Below are 20,855 nucleotides of genomic sequence, written 5' to 3'. Positions count from 1 at the left end.
TGAGGTCATCCCGTGAGTGTTCATGTTCAGGCTGGTTGAGAAGCTCAAATGCCTCTGGAGAATAGGGGTGTCTCAACAGGTATGGCTGGTCCTACCTGTCCCAGTCAAAGAGTTTATAATACCTGTTTACCGCTCTAAAAATAACGGCTAAAGTAAATACATTCCTTGGGGTTGCAGCTCAGAGTTTGCAGGCCTGTGTCTCAGCTTGTAACATGATACTGGTCAATGAAAGTAGGGAGCCATGTGTCTAGAGGTACAGTAAACACTTAATGATTTAAAAAAATATTCTTAGAGTCATTATGACAATACATGCAATATGCTGTACATCAAATCCAAATACTTAACTACTAAAGTCAGTACTGTGACTTTAGTATTAGTTCATTTGACTGTTCAGGATAGAAAAAAAAACAATGTGTATTTACCAACCAGGGCTATAGGTGGCAGTGTGTGCATTCGTTTCAGAAAAAATCCTCCTGAAGAAGAGTCTGTCGGAAGTCAGCACTTAGTCCAACGGATGCTGAAATTTCAAGATGGAGGTGGACGGGATGGACCATGTAAGCGATTTTTCTGCACTTTTGTTGACTTTACTGATATATTTTCCACGAAACATTACCTCAGTTCTTCGAATCGAATCGTTTATGGGAATGATCTGTGAGATAAAACGTTGGTGCGACTCTGCCGAAAGTACTGAAATGACAGATCATTCATAACAATGAATGCTCAGTCAGTATGCTGCCGGTTTGCTGTCTCATTGTAGCTAGCTAAAGAGACAGCTAACATTAGCTGGCTAGCTGAACTTCACTGTCAAATATGTAGCTACTTTGCATGTTTAGTAGCGTTATGCCAGCGATAGTCGTCGTTATTATTTTAACATTTAGAACACGCGTAGCTTGCTAAATTGGCTGGAATACAATTAACATTAGCCTTAATTCAAGCTAATAGCTTTGTCACCCAGCTAACCAGTCTCAGTCTAACAGTTAGCTCCCGAGTTAGCAGTTTTGATGAAAGTGGATGTTAGCGTATTTGCTAGCTAGTAAGCAAGCTACATATGGAGTGACAGCTAATTTTAACTCAATTATCAGTCACCATGATAGGCATTGCTTGAAACTGTTGCCAGTCAGAGTTCACAGTAATTCAGTAAATGTCTTTAATGCTAATGTAAGAAGGTTTTGCAAAAGTTTATTTTAATGTTAGACAGCGACTTCAATTATATGACATTAGAATCATTAATTGCTCTTTTAGAGAGTATTGTTTTTCATGAAGTTTGATGCTTTGTCTATTGACAGATGGAAATGGGGGACAGTAAAGGTGGCTCAGGTCTCCGGCAATACTACCTGTCTAAAATAGAAGAGTTACAGGTAAGAGAACAAGATAACAATGTAACCATTAAACTGTTGATCTGACTCCGCATCATTTCCTCTTGCCTGTCTCACTGGAACCACTGTTTTCTCTCCAGCTGACAGTTAATGAAAAGAGCCAGAATCTCAGACGTCTGCAGGCGCAGAGGAATGAACTCAATGCTAAAGGTATGCTTCATTCCTGTAATAATAACCTTTAACAAAGTGTGATTTCACTTTATCAAATGAAGCTCCATAGAGACTGGGCTGTGAAAACTTAAGTCCAACTTTTGCTCTGTTCCTAGTGCGTCTACTTCGTGAGGAGCTGCAGTTACTACAGGAGCAGGGATCCTATGTAGGAGAAGTGGTTAGGGTCATGGACAAAAAGAAAGTGCTGGTCAAGGTATGCTGTATACTAGGTTGCTTACTTACTGTTAAATACTTTGCAAAACACTTAAAATTGACCACTAGCTGACAGTTTAAACTAACTTCTCTCCTCACCATTTTCAGGTTCATCCAGAAGGAAAATTTGTCGTGGATGTGGACAAGAACATTGACATCAATGATGTTAGTGCTGTAGTTTTGTTTTGTTGTTGATTTAATGACTGTAATTCCAAATGCTTAGTTTTCCCATTATTGTTTTTATGTTGATGTAGGGATAAGCAGAACAATTGTATAGCAATTCATATTATCATATTATTTAATTTGTCACAGCAGCAACACACACTTGAGACAGAATAAACAACATAACCAAATGCTACAATGAAGTTACAAAAATAATAAACATGCTGTATTTGCTCCCTTGCACAATCACCCAATAAGATAATATAAGGAATAGATTGATAATATAAAGAAAGGAATTCTTGTAGGGAAATATTATATTATGAGTTTCGGAATAGATTCATATCATCCCTAATTTGTCATTCTTTGACCAGGTGACTCCAAATTGCCGCGTGGCTCTGCGCAATGACAGCTACACCCTGCACAAGATCCTGCCCAACAAGGTAGACCCTCTGGTGTCCCTGATGATGGTGGAGAAGGTGCCAGACTCCACCTATGAGATGATTGGTGGCCTGGACAAGCAGATCAAGGAGATCAAGGAAGTGATTGAGCTGCCTGTCAAGCACCCAGAGCTCTTTGAGGCTTTGGGCATTGCACAGCCCAAGGTGGGTGATCGACAACAGAGCTAACGATTGAAGCAAAAGAGCTGTTACCCCATGTACTGTTGTAATAGTCAATTCTGTCAGAGAAATTTCTCTTTTCACTTGCCCCTGTTCTCCCTAATCCCTATGCCACCCTGCTGTCTGTGTATGAATTCTCCAGTGTGTAGACGGTTGTGATCTCTGTTTTGCTCTGTGTGTCCGCAGGGTGTGTTGCTGTACGGCCCCCCAGGCACAGGGAAGACCCTGCTGGCTAGAGCTGTGGCTCACCACACTGACTGCACCTTCATCAGGGTGTCTGGCTCCGAGCTGGTCCAGAAGTTCATCGGAGAGGGTGAGCTCCAAGTGGCATTTCTGCTGTCTCTTTTTTTTTTATGATGCATTTGAATTCACCTCCATTCTAGATTAATTTTTTATGGTTGTATGACCTTGATTCCTCCCTCTTCTGTCCCAGGCGCCCGCATGGTGCGTGAGCTGTTCGTCATGGCCAGGGAGCACGCTCCCTCCATCATCTTCATGGACGAGATCGACTCCATCGGCTCGTCTCGCCTGGAGGGCGGCTCAGGAGGAGACAGCGAGGTGCAGAGGACGATGCTGGAGCTGCTCAATCAGCTGGACGGCTTTGAGGCCACCAAGAACATCAAGGTAACACACACACAGACAGGAGTTGAAGATTCATTTTACTTTGTGTTGTTTGATTACAGGAAACTCCTTTCACGTCTTTAAAGATGTATGAATATAACTACACTAGTGTGTACCTTGGTTTGCATTCCAGTATATAGTGATCTAAGCAGATATTTATTACACATATTTTAATGTGGTTTGCAAAGGGCAACCCCTGCCCCAATTATTGGTTCTACTTATTCTACATGTATGTGTACATAATTACTGGCAGATTGCCCAGGTAGTCTATGATACTGAAGATGCTTAAGCAAGTTGAACATAAAAACTATTCTACAGCTATTGCAGTGTGTTCTGTGTTCTTGAATAATCAGTTGACTAAAATATTCTCTGTCTCTCCCTCCAAGGTCATCATGGCCACCAACCGTATCGACATCCTGGACTCGGCTCTGCTCAGGCCAGGCAGGATCGACAGGAAGATTGAGTTTCCCCCTCCCAATGAGGAGGTAGTTACTGTCCCCAAATTTGCACTAAGCACTGCTCAGTTTCCTTGCAGCCTTCAAGATCGTTGTTTATTCATGTATTGTTTATGCCAGTTCAATAGAAAAGTTACAAATTTCCTTACAAAGTTTAGTTATTGTGGCACTCTGGCTTTTTGGATTCAACTTTGAGCTCATTTTTCCACCACTAGGCCCGTTTGGACATCCTGAAGATCCACTCCAGGAAGATGAACCTGACACGCGGCATTAACCTGAGGAAGATCGCCGAGCTGATGCCTGGAGCCTCGGGTGCTGAGGTTAAGGTGAGAGGCTAGGGCACTAGTTAAAATGATCTCACTGCATGGTACCAATTAGGTAGTAAGTATACAGCAGGCCTTTCTTTTCACCTTGTTACCTTGTGTGTGTTGTCAGGGTGTTTGCACAGAGTCAGGGATGTACGCTCTGAGAGAGAGGAGAGTTCACGTCACCCAGGAGGATTTCGAGATGGCCGTGGCAAAGGTTAGTATGACCATTAGTTCTCTAGCCTGTCACGGCTCTGTATCCAGGCACTTCTGGTGTATGGGCTTCCAGTTGGCTCAGCAGTTTTTTCCATAGCTTTTCTAAACCAATGGCTCTGTTTCCACCCACCTACATCATTCTGAAAAACACTTAACCGTTTGGCTTAGCTCCACATCACACCTTTCTATATTTAGAATACATAATCTTCACTCCCCACCCATCGTGCAATAATGTATAGTTTCAATCTTATTGTAGTTTGATAATGAACATTTCTACTACTATTTTCCCATAACCTTTTTCCTTGTTATCTTCATCAGGTGATGCAGAAAGACAGCGAGAAGAACATGTCCATCAAGAAGCTCTGGAAGTAAAAAGCCTTGTGTTTTCTTGCACACAATGCGGACACACCCCTGCAAACACACATATGTATATTTTTCTTCTTTTGTTTATGGTTGGTTTGTAATTGTTGCATAAAAGTCATTCTAAAGTAAATGGTTTCTCCAAATTATATTGGATGCGTGGTGACCCTTTTTTCCAAAATCAAATACCTTCAAATAGCAAAATGACAGTGCCTGCAGATAGAAGAGAAATTCAAAATGTGAACATTGCTCACTTTCTCTTTATTCAAGGGAATTTTGTCATTGCCAGAATTCATGTTTTGGTAATATAAACATAAGCATAGTCTCCAGCATGAACAGATAGTCTGCAGATTTATTCAGTTTCATTTTCTGATTAGATCTATCGTGAGTTTTACATATTGTTTGATATGGCACTTTACTGTTCCATTATAGATGATACAATATACTGGATATTTTAAATTATTTGCCATACTGAGTACAACTCTTAGACTAAGTTAGTTTTAGGACCTTTGTCCTGCATGCATGTACTACATGCCCTTTAAGAGCCGTTACACTGCCAATTACGATTTGTACAGTTTAGATATATTTACTTCAGCACATTGTCTGTGTAACTACCCCACTCATTTCACACTGAACAGTCTAAAATGGACAAGCTTGCCTGATATTCAGATGGATGAAAATGCGGCTCTCAAACCTCAGTCAGTGCAAATCAGTGTTCTTTTATGGTACTGACTCCACTCCAAATATCACACACACACACACCTGTATTGGTGGGATGGTTGTATACTATGGCAGTGAACACTGGATCACCCAAACCATCAGAACCTCCAGAGGATCCCCACAGTTTTATCTGTCCTCCTCACACTGCGCTCCATAGTAGTACGCCGTTACAACTTGAACCAATCGAGCTCAAGTAAATGACCGGGCTAGGTCCTGACCCAACACACAGGCACCCAGTGGGACTCGACCTCCACCCTCTGCAGCACGGCCTGGAGCTCTGCTAAGGCACTGACTGGGTCCTCCTTCACCAGGACGTAGTCCACCCAATGGCCGTAGCGCTCGTCCACCCGCTCCGACGACTGCATCATCTCCTGCAGGTCCTCCTCCTAGTCAGCAGCAGGAGGGAGGGATGTTGATTTAGAGCAGTGTTTTAGATGCTACTACACTGTCCAGAGTGTATGCACTGATGGGAATTATTTGTATGTGAATTGATAACAAGTTTGGGAAAATGTGTGGGTGTAACTGCTTGTGAAAAGTCTTAAGTTTCAAGTACATTGATCCAGTATCTAATTTTGGAGTAGAGAGATATTTATGAATAGATGACAATTTAGAGTATGTGAAACAATTATTTCAAATTACTAGTATTTGTGCAAGGTCTGTGTGAATATAAAGCCAATAATGGTTTAAATAATTAGCACCATTAACTAGCAGGTGCATAGCAAATACTGCACAAACAAGACATTCTGTATTGTGTGTGTGTGTTCATATTTGCCAAGAAGGCCAATTTTGGTGTGGGCAGTTTTCTTATGCAACTCACCGTGATCCCTACACTAAGTGATGAGGAGGAGCCGAGCTTTTTGCATTGACTATTATGGATCCGAGGTCTCACGAAGATAACATATGGCTTGTACTCAGCGGTGCGTAGAGTCTTCAACGCCTGAAGGTGGGGAGAAAACCCATCATTAATAACCCAAACCACCAACCAGGCAGAACAGCAAATGCTACAAAATACAACGTATTTTTAGGGATACATGTAATGTGAAATGTACAGTCTACTGTTTGCACTGTATGAAGTCCTGTTGTATTTGAACCAAGTGTATCAGTATGTACTGTGGAACTAAACTGTCAATAATGATGATGATAAGACTTAATTTAGCACTTATAAAAAAGCAGAGTTTATAAAGTGCTTTACAATAATCTATAAAAAAAAATAGTAAAATATATGAGAACGGAATAAAAATGAGAAAGACATTCAAAAGAAAGGTTGTTAAAAATAAAAAATAAATACATAAAATGAACATAAACAACACTAGAATAAAAAGTGGGGGGAAAAAAACAAAACAATTAAAAGCAAGTCAGTAAAATTGGAAGTTATTTAAAAAGATGACACTTTGTTGAATTTTTGCCTATTGTGCTTTTGCCCTGGTGGAAAAAATCACCTTTACTCTTGAGTCTAGACAGTGGGATTAAAAGCGCCCCTCAGCTGGTTATGATACTAACCTCTGGCTGTACGTCCACCAGACACACTTTGTTTCGATCTAAAACACTGTGGATGGACTCCAGACTGGTGCCGTACAGGTTGTCCTTATACTCCCCATACTCGATAAATCTGCAGAAATACATCATGAATAGTTCAGATGAAGAACTGTAAAAGCCTGCTTTAACTTTTCAGATGAGTGATGTTTTTCAATCTCATTAAGTAGGCTATAGGTTATTTGAGTGTAGAGGTTAATAGTAAAGGTTATGGACTTGGCTATGAAAGTGATGTTTAACATTCATAATTCAAGTGATATGGGTCTGAAGTGACTAAAGTCAAGTTCAACTACTCCAACAATTTCAAAACAGGCCTTTTTTTTACTGAAGGCTTCAATTAATCCTCATTGATAGGCCACATTCTTGTGCTCCTTATATTTCTGAATCATTGTAGAATAAAAAGTGAACTATTTGATGCATTTTATGGCTTGATCACCACTATAATATCCAGTCTGAGCACTCGCCTGTTATTCTGGATGTCTGCCTCGAAGGCTGCTTTAGTAATGAAGTGGTACTCCACTCCCTCTCTCTCGTGGCTCTTCCTGGATCGAGTGGTGTCTGCGGGCCGCACCAAGGAAAGAAAAAAATGAATAACTGAATGTTTTGATGTATTTGGATTGGATCATAGGAGTTGAGGATGTTTGTTTGTTACTTTGTCCCCTGGCATGAATGCTGTGCAAAGTCAATGCTGAACTTCAGGCAAAGGAATCGCCTTGTAGGCTTTGTGTGCAATATGGTCTTTCCCACTCCCAGACAGCAAATCATCAAGGCTGTGCTTACAAGCCATGTGCAATCATGAGTGACACATCTACTCTATACTTGTTTCTGGTGAAAAGCAGAAAAGGTCAAGGTCGTTGCATATATTGCCACACCGTAGCTAGCTGTGGGTGTGTAAGAGATGATATTTACATTTACATTACTGATGCTCAAACCCAGAGGGGATAATAATGTCTGCAGCCTGCGTCCCTACAATGACAGCATATGATAGAGAAGTACAAGGTAAAGAAATAAGAGCCAGGGGGGAAATGTAAAGAAAGGACTCACGAGGCACGGCCACACCGTAACGCCGAGGGTTCTCAGTGATCACCTTCTGTTTGAGCTCAGTGATGCGAGCCCCGAGGGAACCTGGGGCCAGACAGACAGTCATAGAATACACAGTTACGCAAGAAACAAATATGTATGCAGGTTGAGGTCTCTCCTAAAAATAGTACTACCTGATTGTAGGCTCTGTGGTCTTTTTTCCACATCTGGCTCTTCAGCAACTTCTAACTGGAGATAGTCGTGTAAACAGGCAGAACCAAACTTCTAGCTCTGGCCCACTAGCTCCAGAGATTTCATACTGAAGCCTAGATTTCAATCCAGATTGTCAGTCCAAAGATAGAGTTGAAGCCAGACTCTGAACATTTACACACCCCAAGAAATCTCTGGTAAGAAGTCTTGTAGAAGCCAGATGTGAAAAAAGCCAAATTTTTACTAGTTTTATGCCATTCTGCATAAAATTTAATTTGGGCAAATTGGGCGAATCTACTGGGTCTCAATTAGAAGGGATGGGATTCTCTTTTCTATTGCAGCCCCATTTTGTGATTTAAGCTGACAAGATGAGTGTATTTTTACATAAAAATCTTGCCAAGTGTAGCTTTAATAGCAAATACCAAACTGCTGTTTTAAGAGTAAAAGCATAGTCTCTTTAAAGCCGTAATGGACCTACCTATCAATACTATGAGGCGGGGCCTCTCACCGCGGCGTGGCAGATATTGTGTTACTTCCTCATAAATCAGAAAGTCTGCCTGGTTGGCGTCCGGAGTGCGAGGTTCTCCCGGTGAACCCTGCCGATCTTTCTTGAGGCGGAAACTTCTGCGCAGGCCGGCTGTGGTCAAAGACAGACAGACAGGTGAGGCGGACAGACAGAGATCCACACACAAAACAAACTCTCTGAAAAGTCTACTGCTGATACCTGACACCCACACTGCCACTTTGAAACCTTGAAGTTGGAACTGAAAAATAGCTAACTAAAGGTACTGAAAATTCCCTCACTTTTAAATCACGGATTATATCTTGGCCTCTCTGATTAAAATTGAAATCCTGATCAATGTCATTGCAGACAAAAAGCCACACCAAACAACAAAGACACACTGAACAACACCAGTAGAAATCAGTAAGAGTACCTGAGTAAAAATCCCATGAGAAAGCATGGCCACAGAAGGCAGGGGCTGCCTTACTCTTGGGAGAGACTACAGCTCGTATTAGACCATTTATTCAACCAGCTCATATCTCATCAACAGCATAGAAGCAGGTGAGCTTGGAAGCCATGCATGCTGTGTCTACCGATGCAAGAACCTCTTTGCCAAAAACAAAGAACCTGTAGCATGTAGCATGAAGACAGGTCATTTGTGAAGCATAATGAAACATAAATGAGCGGCCATGAGGTGCCATGAAGACCTTGTGAGAAGCTCAGTGGCTGTAGCATTTTGCACCAGAGCCTGCTAGAAACACACAGACCCGTAGATATAGTGCAAAGAGTGCTGAGCTTTTCTATACAGTGAGAGGGGGTAAAAACACCCATAACACATCACCAACGATGCCATTACATTTTTCATTATTTTCATGATCAATTCCTGACTATTTCAAACTGAACTCAATCTAAAAATGTAGAAGAATTAGCAACTGTTAAAGCATAACTCCGGCCATTTTCAACTTGGACCCTATTTTCCAATCATTTTCCATCATACCGATCAATTCAAACCGAAATTGCTTCACTATAGAACTACTTACTAATTGCTTGCCAGTGTACATGGCCCTCAAATACTGATGCTCACTCTGTAATGAGACATGTTTATTTAATTTTAAGTTTATCCATGACTTGACAACTTTCGCTATTTATTTTGCACTACTTTACACAGTGGTGCATGTAGAAAGGCAGGTACCAGCAGCTGGCTGCTGGAAGTGCTCAAAACTGTATGAGAAAGGCAGGACTTGAGATAATTTCCATTTACATCTTTTTACTGACATCAATTCAGTCAATATGTTGACAAAAACACGCTTTGGATGCTTTTGGGGTTGACTTTTGTGAGAGTCCATTGGCCCTGTAGGACTGTATTAGAGAGCCACACACCCTGGCAAGCAAGACGCCAAGTAGCTCTATAGAGAAACAGTTGACGAGATTTTGGTCAGAATCGTTCAGTATGATGGGAAAAGATGGGAAAATATGGTCCAAGTCAAAAATGGCCCAGAGAAATGCTTTGAGCCACAACATGTCACACAAAACCCACAGAAGCACGGTCACAGTGTTAAGAGCAGCCAGGAAGCCTGTCCAACAAAATGGTGAGACTGATCACTGGACTACGAAGACAACGTCAGGTAGGTGAACAGTCTACCTCTCTCTTCACTGTATGGTTTTCCATCTGCTTTTAACAGTTGCTGAGTCAGGTTACATCTGGTGTTGTTTTAACTATTGGTGAAGTAACCCTTTATGCTTCAAACTGTGATTAATTGGACTTGTTCAGCTGACACTAGCCTCCTGCTTTCCAAAATGAAATCCAAACAAAACTGATAAACGAAGCAGGACAAAACAAGAAGGATTTACCCTCTCACCCTGCTACAGCCCTTCCCCTAAAAGGAATATCTTGTTAATGTTAAAAACAAGGGATGGTTTAGTGCGTAGATTAGCGGAGATGCAGTGCAGAGGTGATTCCTAAATTTCTCATTCATCATGCCTCCTCACCTATGTCCTGTCCATTCAGAGTGCCCTCACTGTCACAGTCTTCTGTAGGGCGGCAAGCAAGAAGAGAAGATAGGGTAAGAGGAGGGAGGGAGGGAGGGAGGGAGGGAGGAGAGGCAGGTCGGACGCTGAGCAGTCTGGCAGTCGAGGATTTGAGGTTAGAGGTTAGAGGGCTTTGATGTTAGAACACAACAGGTAAGTGTGGTAACAGTGAGGGTCAGATGGGGGGTTGTGGCCACAAAGGCAATTAAAGTCAACAAAGGGTTAATTGTGGGGGAAAGTTCCGTGGACACCATTCAGATAGTGTGTGAAAGATGGGGTGTTCATTGGTAACACTTTATTTGGATAGTCCAGTGTTGCAAAGTGGCAAAAAGTCGATGTAGAATATCACTTGAATCGACTTTTTAGTGACACATTACAGTCACTTGGTAAGAAGTTGAGTATCATCATTGGACTACCTAAATAAAGTGTGACAATAGAATTTCACTGAGAAATTCTTAAGCATTAAAACACATTGTTAGTGCATGCCGTGTTGGGATAAGAGCTTTGTTTTCCCTTCACATCAGTCCACCTACCTCTGTCAGCCCGATCATCTGAGGTTAGCAATGCAAGGAATGACAGAGTATCACTGTAGAGAGTGACAGAATATTACAAACATGGTGCTGTGGGTGTAGAAGATTATGAAGTATTATACACTGATGTACAAAATATAAGGGACGTCTTCCTGATATCGAGTTGCAGCCCCTTTTGCTCAATCCACATCTCAGCTGTCCCAAAGCTTAAAAATCCTTCTCTAACTCGTCTGCTTCTCTTTATCTACATCTCCTCCTTTGTGATTAGTGTAGATTTAATAGGAGAAATCAATAAGGGATAATGGCTTTTACCTGGATTCACCTCATCCATGTACTTCATGAAAAAAGAAAGTGTCCCTAATATTTTGTGCATTCAGTGTAACACCTTTACAAATACCACATCCATACTCCACAAAACAACAATGACAAAAATGTTTGACTAAAATTAATCTTCAAACAAATATAAGCCAATTGCAATTTAATGAACAAAACATTTTTAGCCTTCCCCCCCAAATGCTAGTATCTAGAGGAACTACTTCAACAAGTATTTCATCTTGTTTTTTATGCATCTCAGCATCTACACAGAGAAAGGTATAGAATGATATTGTCATCAGGCAGATATGCAGAATCCACACATCTTTTCATGGGCAGATTATCGAATAGCAAAAGGTCACTTGAAGCAGGCAGATACAAGGAGACAGCCGGCTGGGCTGCCACCCTTTGTTTGCCCAACCACTTTGTTTTCATTTTACCTCAAAATTGGATGTGCGAATGAAACGATGGATTACGTATTTTAGAGATTAATTTCAGATTCCCTGCTCTCTGTTTGTAATCTCTTTTTCTGTGTCTCCTTTGCTAGATTAGATTAGATGTGCAATACAAGTGGTATAGATCCAAGAATAACAGCTTCATGTACATCCATGCTTATAGATAATGGAGTACAATTTGTGATAAGTAAAGATGGTAAGATCCCTTACTAACATGCCAAGGTAAAATAAACGTACATGTGGGAGTTTTAGGGGACACTGCAGCAGGGAAGGAGCCCATTTTCATCCTGTACCTCAGGCGCCTGGGGAAAAAATGAATGAAAAGATCAAAGAGAATTTATTATTTTTGATTTGTTTGGGAAAACACTCTAAATGTGTCTGTGAGTCTTGATGTTACAACTGTGAAATCCAATCATGTGCCTGTCAACCTGGGTATCATGTCTGTGACTAACTGCATCATGACAAAATGCTTTATTACAACTGAGAATCACACTTTTTAAAACGCAATTTCTAAGCTTGTTTTCTGTAATAATTCTTAGATGCTTAAGTCGTCCTTATTATTGGCTAATTTATTATTGACACATTCTTCAATTGAAAGCGGATAGGCCTGGCTACCTCTCCTGGAACTGTGTGGAGGGGATGAGTGCGGCGCGCAGGTTACAGTCTCCCACTCTCTTGGCCTGCCACCAGGTGGCGTCGTCCTGGCTCACCACCTGGAGGATGTCCCCCCTCTTGAAAGGAAGTCCCGCCTCCTGGCAGGGCGTGGCCTTGTCCTCGAAGGGCATGTAGTCGAACAGAGCCCGAAGGTAGACCTGACGCAGATACAGTAACTCCAATAACTATCGAGAGATAAATCCTGCTGTTCATGATGAGAGATCTACAGTTGGTAAAGGTGCAAGTCAGCCATTAGAACCAATACCAGAGTTTTCATCTGGAAAATTATTCAAAATATCAAGAATTAAATAGAATCCTTTTTCCCTTTTCATGTTGGAGAACTCACCCTGCTTTCCTTCAGTCTGTCGTCTTCTCCGACGGCCGGGATGATTTTGAGGGTGATGGAGCCTTGTGACTGGGACTGGTCAAAAACATCATCATCCACCATCAACTAGTCATCAGTGAATAATCACACAGTATCTGAACCAGTTTGATACTACATTGCAATTCAATAGATGTAAATGCTTCTTTTACCAGAATCTGACTAATTTCATCTGGCCTTTTGTGTATTATCAGATTTCCATTGACCTCTCGAAGCTCATCCCCCACATGCACCAGACCTGGAAACACACACACACACACACACACACACACACACACACACACAAATGAATATCCCAGTATGTGTAATGCCAATAAGAGTATTTTGAGAGTATTTTCCAAATATAAACCCCAGATATGAACAAAACAGACATAATTTTGCATCGCCATAAAGTCCATGATATCGCCATGGCAACGGGCACGAGCAAACCCCTGTTTGTAATCTCCCAAGATGCAATCTCATGGCACTAATCTCAAGGATTTCATCTCCGTTGACAGTTGTGTTGAACTACTTCCATTTTAGTGGGGTCACACAACAACGTAATCTCCTCTCCTCTCTATCAGCATGTCAGTATTGATAAGAAAGTCCGGTGTGGTGGGAAGGGCATTTTCTTTGTTCCCATTCAATATCTTAGAGCAGAGATGAATTCATTTTAGGAGTTAAGAGTCAGAGAAATGGCTTAAGGCCCTTTGTCAAATAATGTGATGTTTAATTGGATAGCTGGGTGATGAGCCAGGTTATTCTTCATTTGTTTCTTTTTTAGAGGAAATAAAAGCATATATTTGACATGAGAGTGTGTGTGTGTGTGTGTGTGTGTGTGTGTGTGTGTGTGTGTACGTATGCAGTGTGTAATGTGTGTAGGTGTTGTTGCTCTCACCGCTGCGGTCAGCTGCTCCTCCCCTCATGATTCTGGCCACGATCACAGCGCCTGTCACCTCGTCTCTTCGAATAGTCGCTCCCTGGTGGAAGAGACCAACCAATAAACCGGCTTTTTAGTTCATACCTAACCTTCAGTCCACTAACACAATCCTCTGGCAGACTGTTTGTGGCTGCCACCTGCTCCAAGTGTGCAGGTTGGTGGCTTTTGCAGCTCAATGTAAACAGAATTGAAAGATACGGACCAATTTATAAAGTATGCCAAATCTCTGTATGACAGGGGTTTTTGATACTTGATCCTCAGGCTCACCTCCCCACTGGTACTTAAGCTTGGTGAGCTATGTTTTTTTTCCCCTGACAAAGGCTGCTATTCTGTTGAAATTTTGCGATTACATTTCATATTTCTGTATCGTAGCAACAGCTGTGCAACCCACTTTCCTTCTTTTAATCAGTGTTTTTCTACACTGGTTTGCTCTCCATCAATTTGTTGTCTGTTCCTCTCCCATTTCAGCTATTGTTGCTGTGCTCCAGCATCAACCGGTGATTATTTCCAGAGAAGATTTCTTTTACTAAATCCTTAAAAGGTTTGAGACCAAACATTCCATATATTTGAATAAGGTTTAAAATATTTGATCTCCATGCAGTGTGATTGACAGTTCAGCAGACTCAGAAGCGGCAGTATCACTTGCAAGATGAGATAAATCAAACACTTTGTTTTTCAGAGAGATTGTGAAAGGAATTGGAAGGATAAAACAGGAGGTTGTATGGCATTAAGCTTTTAAAGCTCCCATTCTATCACTCGGTTCTAATTGTACTTTTAATAAGCTATATAGCAGATATTTTGCCTTTTAACATATGTTTTTTGCTGCTGTTGTAAAACAACTGCATGACCATTTGAAAGTTTCATAGCTAGTATTTCAGTGGTTGAGCTTGAGGTGATTTTAATGGCTTTGCATTTGTTCCCCAATAGCATCATCCAAATATATAAAAGTTATTATGCTTTTCTATATTGTAAGAATTCAGAAAAAGAAATTAGAGCTTGCAATCAAAGTGAGAAAATGGACATTTTAACATATGTGTGAAGGAGGAAACAGGTCTTTACTTTTCCTCTCTGGTCCCACTCAACATTTGTTTCTTGTTAACTGCGAATGTATTTTTTGTCCTTTGCTCGAGGGGTTTTTGCTGAGCATGGATGCTCTTATTTTAGCATCACCCTGCTTCACGATGACACAGTTACATGCATTCACACCTGGGATCCTAGTTGGCCTCAAAGCAGCTCTATTGAAGCAAATGGGGTTAAAAGCCTCGCTTGAGGGCGCAGCGACAGTAGTTGTCGAGGGAGGGGAGAGCGTTAGTTATTTGTTTTCCCAGTTGGTCGTTGGTTTCCCAGTCGTTTTTCTCAGGTGTGATGCCAGTTCTCACCAAGGGCTCCTTGTTCTTCACCAGGCGGACGATCTTCACCGACTCCTCTTCCAGGTCGTAGTCCAGCTCCTCCGGCAGCGGCGGCAGCACCGGGTCAAAGTTCTTCTGGGCCACCGTGTCATGAGCTGACAGCACGGCCTGCAGAGGACACACATGCACACACACACACACACACACACACACAGATACAATTTAACAGGCTGACTGACTTGGCATGTGAAGACACTGAACACTGAGATGGAAAATGCAGTAAGAACGGTCAGAGTGAGTCTGAGAGAGAAACAGGACCACACACAGACAAAAGACAGAAAGAGAGCAAGAAAAGTGAATAGCATTAGACACCATGGAAAGCCATGGGAAGGGGAAGGGGGGGTCAAAAAGCAGAAAAAGACTGAGAAATGCAGAGAAGTGACAGAGAGAGAGAGAACGTCCCCGCTGGGCGCTCCCATTTAAGAAATTGCTGTGTAAGTGTCACAAGCCGACATCCCTTCCCACTCCCCACAAAGCCAATAAATTGAACATAATCACTTGATAAGTGTGATTAGGCAGGAATGTCTGCGTCTGAGGGGCGGGGCGGGGTTACAGACAGCAGCGCCGAGGCTGGTATTATGTAATGGATGATCATCATCTTAGAGGGAAAATAAGACGGTTCAGAAAAGGAGTGAGAGGCTCCGATGTTCAAGAGATCAGTGTGTGTGCGGGTAGAAAGGGAAACGGCATTGGCAAGCATTTGTCAGCTTGTGTGTGTGTGTTCAATATGTTGCACTAAGGGAGAGAGACAGAGTGTGTGTGTGTGTGTGTGTGTGTGTGTGTGTGTGTGTGTGTGTGTGTGTGTGTGTACCTTCAGGTGAGGAGTGCTCAGCAGGAGCAGCAGTTCCCTCTCATCATCCTCCATCACTCCACTCTGAAGCTCTTCTGCCAGCTGGCGATTCAGAAAACCATTAATAAAAATATTTATAGCTGTGTCTATGCTGTACCACTTCTTCCAATAAAGGAAAAAATCAATATTAAAAAAAATATATATATTATTTTTTCTTTTTTTCTCATGTATATATGTATGTATGTATTTCTTTATGATCATATTTAATATTTATATTTGTTTTGATATTGAAAAAATAAAATCTGTTGAAAGGTTTGTTGCACTTACATCCTCTGCCAGACAGGAGGCGCTGTGTAGAACTGGAGTCGGACTCTGTTTTTCATACTGCTTCAGTTTCTCATGGATCTGGGACATAACAGGCACACATGAATGCACACACACACACACACACACACACACACACACACACACACAGTTAGGATGGTGATGCACAGCACAACTCAGCATTATTACCTCCACCAACAAAGTTGGAAGAAGGTTCTGTTTTCACTGCTGCCCGTTTGTCTGTTGGTTTGCAAGATATCTCAAAAAGTAACAAAAAGATTTGGATGAAATGTGGTGGACAGAAAACCAGGTCCAAGAATCAGTTGTTTACATTTTGGTGGTGATCTGGGATTTCCACCATTAGACGATTATCGCTTTTTAGCCATGACTATTATGCTGCGTTCACATGCTGGTGGGAAAGTCTGACATCCGGGACTTCTGAGTCACCTGCTAAACAGCATAGCTTTCACATGTTATTTTGTTGGAAAATCAAACCCAGAAGACAAATGCTAACCAAACATAAACCATTATGAAGGCTTTGCAAGTTGGAGAATTCAGCATTGGTGGAGGTTTGCACCTTCTAGTGGCTTTATGGGAACATTTTTTTGCAAGGAAATACAGTATGTATAGATGTTCTGAGGAATATTGCCCACCCACATTTCCCTTAAAATTGTCTAATGTATCATCCTCCTTACACAATGGATTCAAAAAGACTTAATCTTTGCTGGACTCCGGCACTCTGTCAAATCACAGTCTAGCCACCAGCTCACACAAGTTGCCACTATTATTCAAACAAAGCTGCTGTACCTTCATGAGGTAACTGAGGCTTTTCTCGCTGAAGACATCTTTGAGGAAGACCAGGTCCTCTTTATGGTTGGCATCAGGGTGGAGCTGAGAGGTGAGCAGAGCCAGAGTCTCATGCAGCCCTGCAATCACACAAAACAATCCATTTGTTTACAACAATAATCCATAAATCACCTGTTTAACACACTCAAACTGGGTATATGAAAACGCCAATATATGATCTCACCAGGACAACATTCCTTCGCAAGTAATTTAAAGGTTAAAGTTAAGAAACGGCTAAGTGAAATGTTAAATGGACACTTACAAGAAGCACATGCTGAGTATATTATTTGTGTTTACATTCACAATTGTTTTATGTGAGCTCCAACAGCTTACATGGTAATATAGCAAAATATTTCCGTTGTACTAGTTGACACATTGTCATTGGTGACACATTTGCTCCTTGCTCCAGCACAAACCAAAAAATGAGCTACTGTTTCTAGCATTAGAAAAGTGTCATCACTACTGAAACCAATGTGCCCTTGCAATGAAAATTTCACTCTTTCCATATCTATTAACCATGTACAATGTACTGTCTATTTTGTGTGCAGTTATTCCTCTTTAAAAGGGATTTTAATGGGACACTCTGAGTCAAATGCATTTGGTCTGAATAATTTTGGCACACTGTTGATTCTATGTGGTGTAGAGAAGGGTTAGACACTGACAGTGCAAAGAATATATTGTAAAATACTGCACATGTATTATTTTTTCTTCTTCTTCTTCTTCAATCTGGAAATGTTAGATAGATAGATCAAGTTTTGGTATGCAACTGCACTTGTGACAAAGAGATAAGTCAGTATATCGTCAAGGTTTGTTCAGGTCTGATTCAAGTCCAAGCCTCGCCAGGCTCAACAGAAACCAAATCCATCTGTTACTGTCAAAATAAAAGCCTGAAACCTTCCAGAAACTCAAAACATTTCCCATTTAAAAGGCATATGGTTGCGTTTGTTTGTTAGAGTAGTTTGCTCTCTAATTTCCGCCTGTCTAGAAGTGCAGTCACACACACACACACACACACACACACACACACTCACAAATGGGAATGGATCGTAACAGATGCACAGAGTTACAGCCAAAGATGAAAACTGAATACTGATACTAACAAGCCATTTCTCAGTCAGCGCCAGTGACAATTTACACATTTTTGTGACAGTTGCTTAATGAAGTGCAATAATAGAATGAAAAGTATGTTATTCCTATTCCAATTGAGAATGAAAAATGGTCCTTTCTCTCTCTGGTTGGGTTTGTTCTTCAGATGTTTTCAGACAACAAACATGGTGAGAAGGAAAACTCAGAGCAGCTGAACCCAACACTTCAGCCTGAGGAAAAGGATTTCATTATCTGTTTGTTTATAAATAACTTCAATGTATTTGTGTGTCCACTGAATTTTGTGTATTTTGTGTACTTTTGTGAATTTGACTTCCTAATACAATTTTTGAGTCCGTGTCCTGTTGAAAGTATTTTTTCTGACCTTGTCATGTCAAAAATCATGTCAGTTGCAGCACCACTTAGCCTTGACTTTCCAGACTAAGAAGAGCTGAAATTGTCATGGTGTTCTGCTGGCATGTCACCATAAAAATAGATAAAGCTGTTCATAAAGCAGGATTGATTCAGTGTAAGATCAACCAAAAAAGTTTTGTGTCTGTTTTCAGTCCATTTTCAAAGTTGTATCACTGTTAGATCAATTGGCAAACAAATGCTGCTTAGTATTAGATTTCAATGATAGATCAACCAAAAACAAAATTGAAATTTAATCCAAAATATGTTGATTTTTGTGTCTGTTTTCAATGTTGCATCAGTGTCAAGCAACAAGATGGTGAATCATATCAGGTTGCAGTGTTAATTCAGTGAAACTAACATTAAACCAACATTGATTCTAGGTTGCTTCGATGTCAGTTTGCTGGTCCAAGCCAACTTTAAAAAATGATGGTCTATCCCACATGAAAACTTGCAGTAACCTCACTGTTGTCATCTTTGAACTTGTTATTTTTATCTCACTGTATGGTACACATGGCAGTGGGATACATATGAACTCAGAGTGTGTTTTTTCATTCACAGTATAAACATTCCTTACCGATCATACACAAAAACCCAAAGTTACAGCATCAATTATGCATGATTGATGTATTAGCACATGCATTATGGATCTGAAACATATATAATACATCAGAGAGCATGACTGTACCTGTGCTTGCGGACACGATGGGCATGGCTTCAATCATTTAGAGGAGACTGGAGGGGCCAGATGGGATGAACAGGAGAGGAAGGGAAATAAAGAGGGCGACTCCTCTCCTCCCGCTCCTCCTCCTGGCCTCAGCTACGACCAAGCTGTCAAATCAGACACACAACAGGGAGTGAAAATGATTCCATACACTCTATAAAGGCTTGAAAAAATAACAGTGCTTTTTGTGTGCAGTATAGAGTTAAACCCACTGAGACACATACTGTAAGTGATATTTCTCATGGGTATCTAAACCAAGAGAAATGATTTTCCATGTGGGTTCAAACAGTCATGAGAAGATGAACGAGTTATAATTTACATCTTTTCTGCCTGGGTAAATCAAGCCTTTTTGACATAAAGAATATTATTATTATTGTTATTATTATTATTACACACATCAACGAACAGCAGATCCGATCTTCTTGTAATAATGTCAACAGGAAATCTGATTCCGTGGGGTTTCTCTCATTCAGACAGCCATGGAAATCAGATCTACACCATAAAAATCAGATTTCTGTGCCTCTGATGGAGCCAGAGACTAAAGACATCAGATTGAGTACAGTGAAGTAATACAGATATGTTTCACTAAACCAGAACTCACTTAGCAAAGTATATCATTTCTCATTTAAATGGCTGCAAACTGTATTTACATTTTTATAGGGCAACCAACCAGCCATGCTGTAACCCCTCTGACAGTGATGAATCCACCCCATTACTGCGGTGAAGCCTCCACATAATTAATCCTAGGTAATGGTTTCTGTCACTACTGAGGCGTAAGGCACCAATTTCATCTCAAAACGCGTCACTGTCAACCCAGAAACAGAAGAACGTGCGGGCGATGCTGACCACCGCTGTCCAATAGGATCCTTCATCTTGTTTGTTCCCATGACGATGGTAACAGTCAATTCAAGTGGCTTAGAGATGAGATTGAATGAATTGTATCAGAGTTGTCTCACATTATTCACTTCACTGGCTTGGTATACAGAATATTGAGTTGTTTTGCTTCAGTCTGATATCAATACAAGAGTTTTTGTGACCATCTATTATATATTGATCAAGGCAGGTTTTTCAAAAGCCCAAGATCATATCTGTGCCACTGCAAGCCATTGCCCTTGAGCGGTGTTAGATTGAGGTTTGCCCATCCCATGTCCCAACAATGGATACACTGCACTTCTTACCCTTCTCATACAACACCAGTAAAGACAAAGCTATGTTTTTAAATTGTCACTGCACATAAATCAAATATCTAATGTGTGTTTTTGTAAGCCTGTGTGATGTTTTTGAGCCATATGTGGACGTCACCACTGCCAACGCAGTGTAAAACATTAAGAACTGATAACACTGAAATGCCAAGAGCCACAAAGAAAGACTGGTTGCATTACAAGCAATTAGCTGTGCTTTCAGTGCTTATCTATGAACTTAGTAAGATGACAGCAATGCTAAATGCTAAGATGATGAACAGTGCTAAGATGCTTTGGGGAATCCATGCCTGGAGCTGGCAGTGCAAGTGTGCATGAACTTGGGCCCA

The 20,855-nt window shown here is 41.1% G+C and overlaps 2 protein-coding genes across 4 annotated transcripts; one reads left to right on the top strand and one right to left on the bottom strand.

The window, feature by feature from the left end:
- Nucleotides 1-498: 498 nt before the first annotated feature.
- Nucleotides 499-4,624, top strand: psmc5 (proteasome 26S subunit, ATPase 5). Its single transcript, XM_071901168.2, has 12 exons — nucleotides 499-554; nucleotides 1,287-1,358; nucleotides 1,457-1,526; nucleotides 1,643-1,740; nucleotides 1,848-1,904; nucleotides 2,273-2,503; nucleotides 2,705-2,831; nucleotides 2,952-3,142; nucleotides 3,526-3,624; nucleotides 3,810-3,920; nucleotides 4,030-4,116; nucleotides 4,434-4,624. Exons 1-12 carry the CDS (start codon nucleotides 531-533, stop codon nucleotides 4,485-4,487), a joined length of 1,221 nt encoding a protein of 406 aa, XP_071757269.1. The 5' UTR covers nucleotides 499-530; the 3' UTR covers nucleotides 4,488-4,624.
- A 777-nt stretch (nucleotides 4,625-5,401) lies between these two features.
- Nucleotides 5,402-19,328, bottom strand: LOC139913207 (MAGUK p55 subfamily member 3-like). 3 transcript variants are annotated; one of them, XM_071901173.2, is made up of 19 exons: nucleotides 19,292-19,328; nucleotides 17,071-17,189; nucleotides 16,267-16,344; nucleotides 15,961-16,041; nucleotides 15,120-15,257; nucleotides 13,699-13,780; nucleotides 12,974-13,059; nucleotides 12,786-12,860; nucleotides 12,401-12,597; nucleotides 12,023-12,087; nucleotides 11,022-11,039; nucleotides 10,450-10,491; nucleotides 8,894-8,965; nucleotides 8,437-8,595; nucleotides 7,773-7,853; nucleotides 7,193-7,286; nucleotides 6,696-6,804; nucleotides 6,013-6,132; nucleotides 5,402-5,581 (listed from the first exon to the last, which is right to left on the bottom strand). In XM_071901173.2, exons 1-19 carry the CDS (start codon nucleotides 19,326-19,328, stop codon nucleotides 5,402-5,404), a joined length of 1,833 nt encoding a protein of 610 aa, XP_071757274.1. The 3 variants fall into 3 exon arrangements, with proteins under 3 accessions (XP_071757274.1, XP_071757275.1, XP_071757276.1); XM_071901174.2 differs by having other exon boundaries at nucleotides 8,894-8,959; XM_071901175.2 differs by lacking the exon at nucleotides 8,894-8,965.
- Between the last annotated feature and the right edge of the window lie 1,527 nt (nucleotides 19,329-20,855).

Source organism: Centroberyx gerrardi, chromosome 20 (genome assembly GCF_048128805.1).
Source record: "Centroberyx gerrardi isolate f3 chromosome 20, fCenGer3.hap1.cur.20231027, whole genome shotgun sequence".
In the NCBI taxonomy this organism is placed as follows: domain Eukaryota; kingdom Metazoa; phylum Chordata; class Actinopteri; order Beryciformes; family Berycidae; genus Centroberyx; species Centroberyx gerrardi.
Note: the sequence above shows the minus strand (reverse complement) of the source record. Positions and strands in the feature narration are given on the sequence as shown.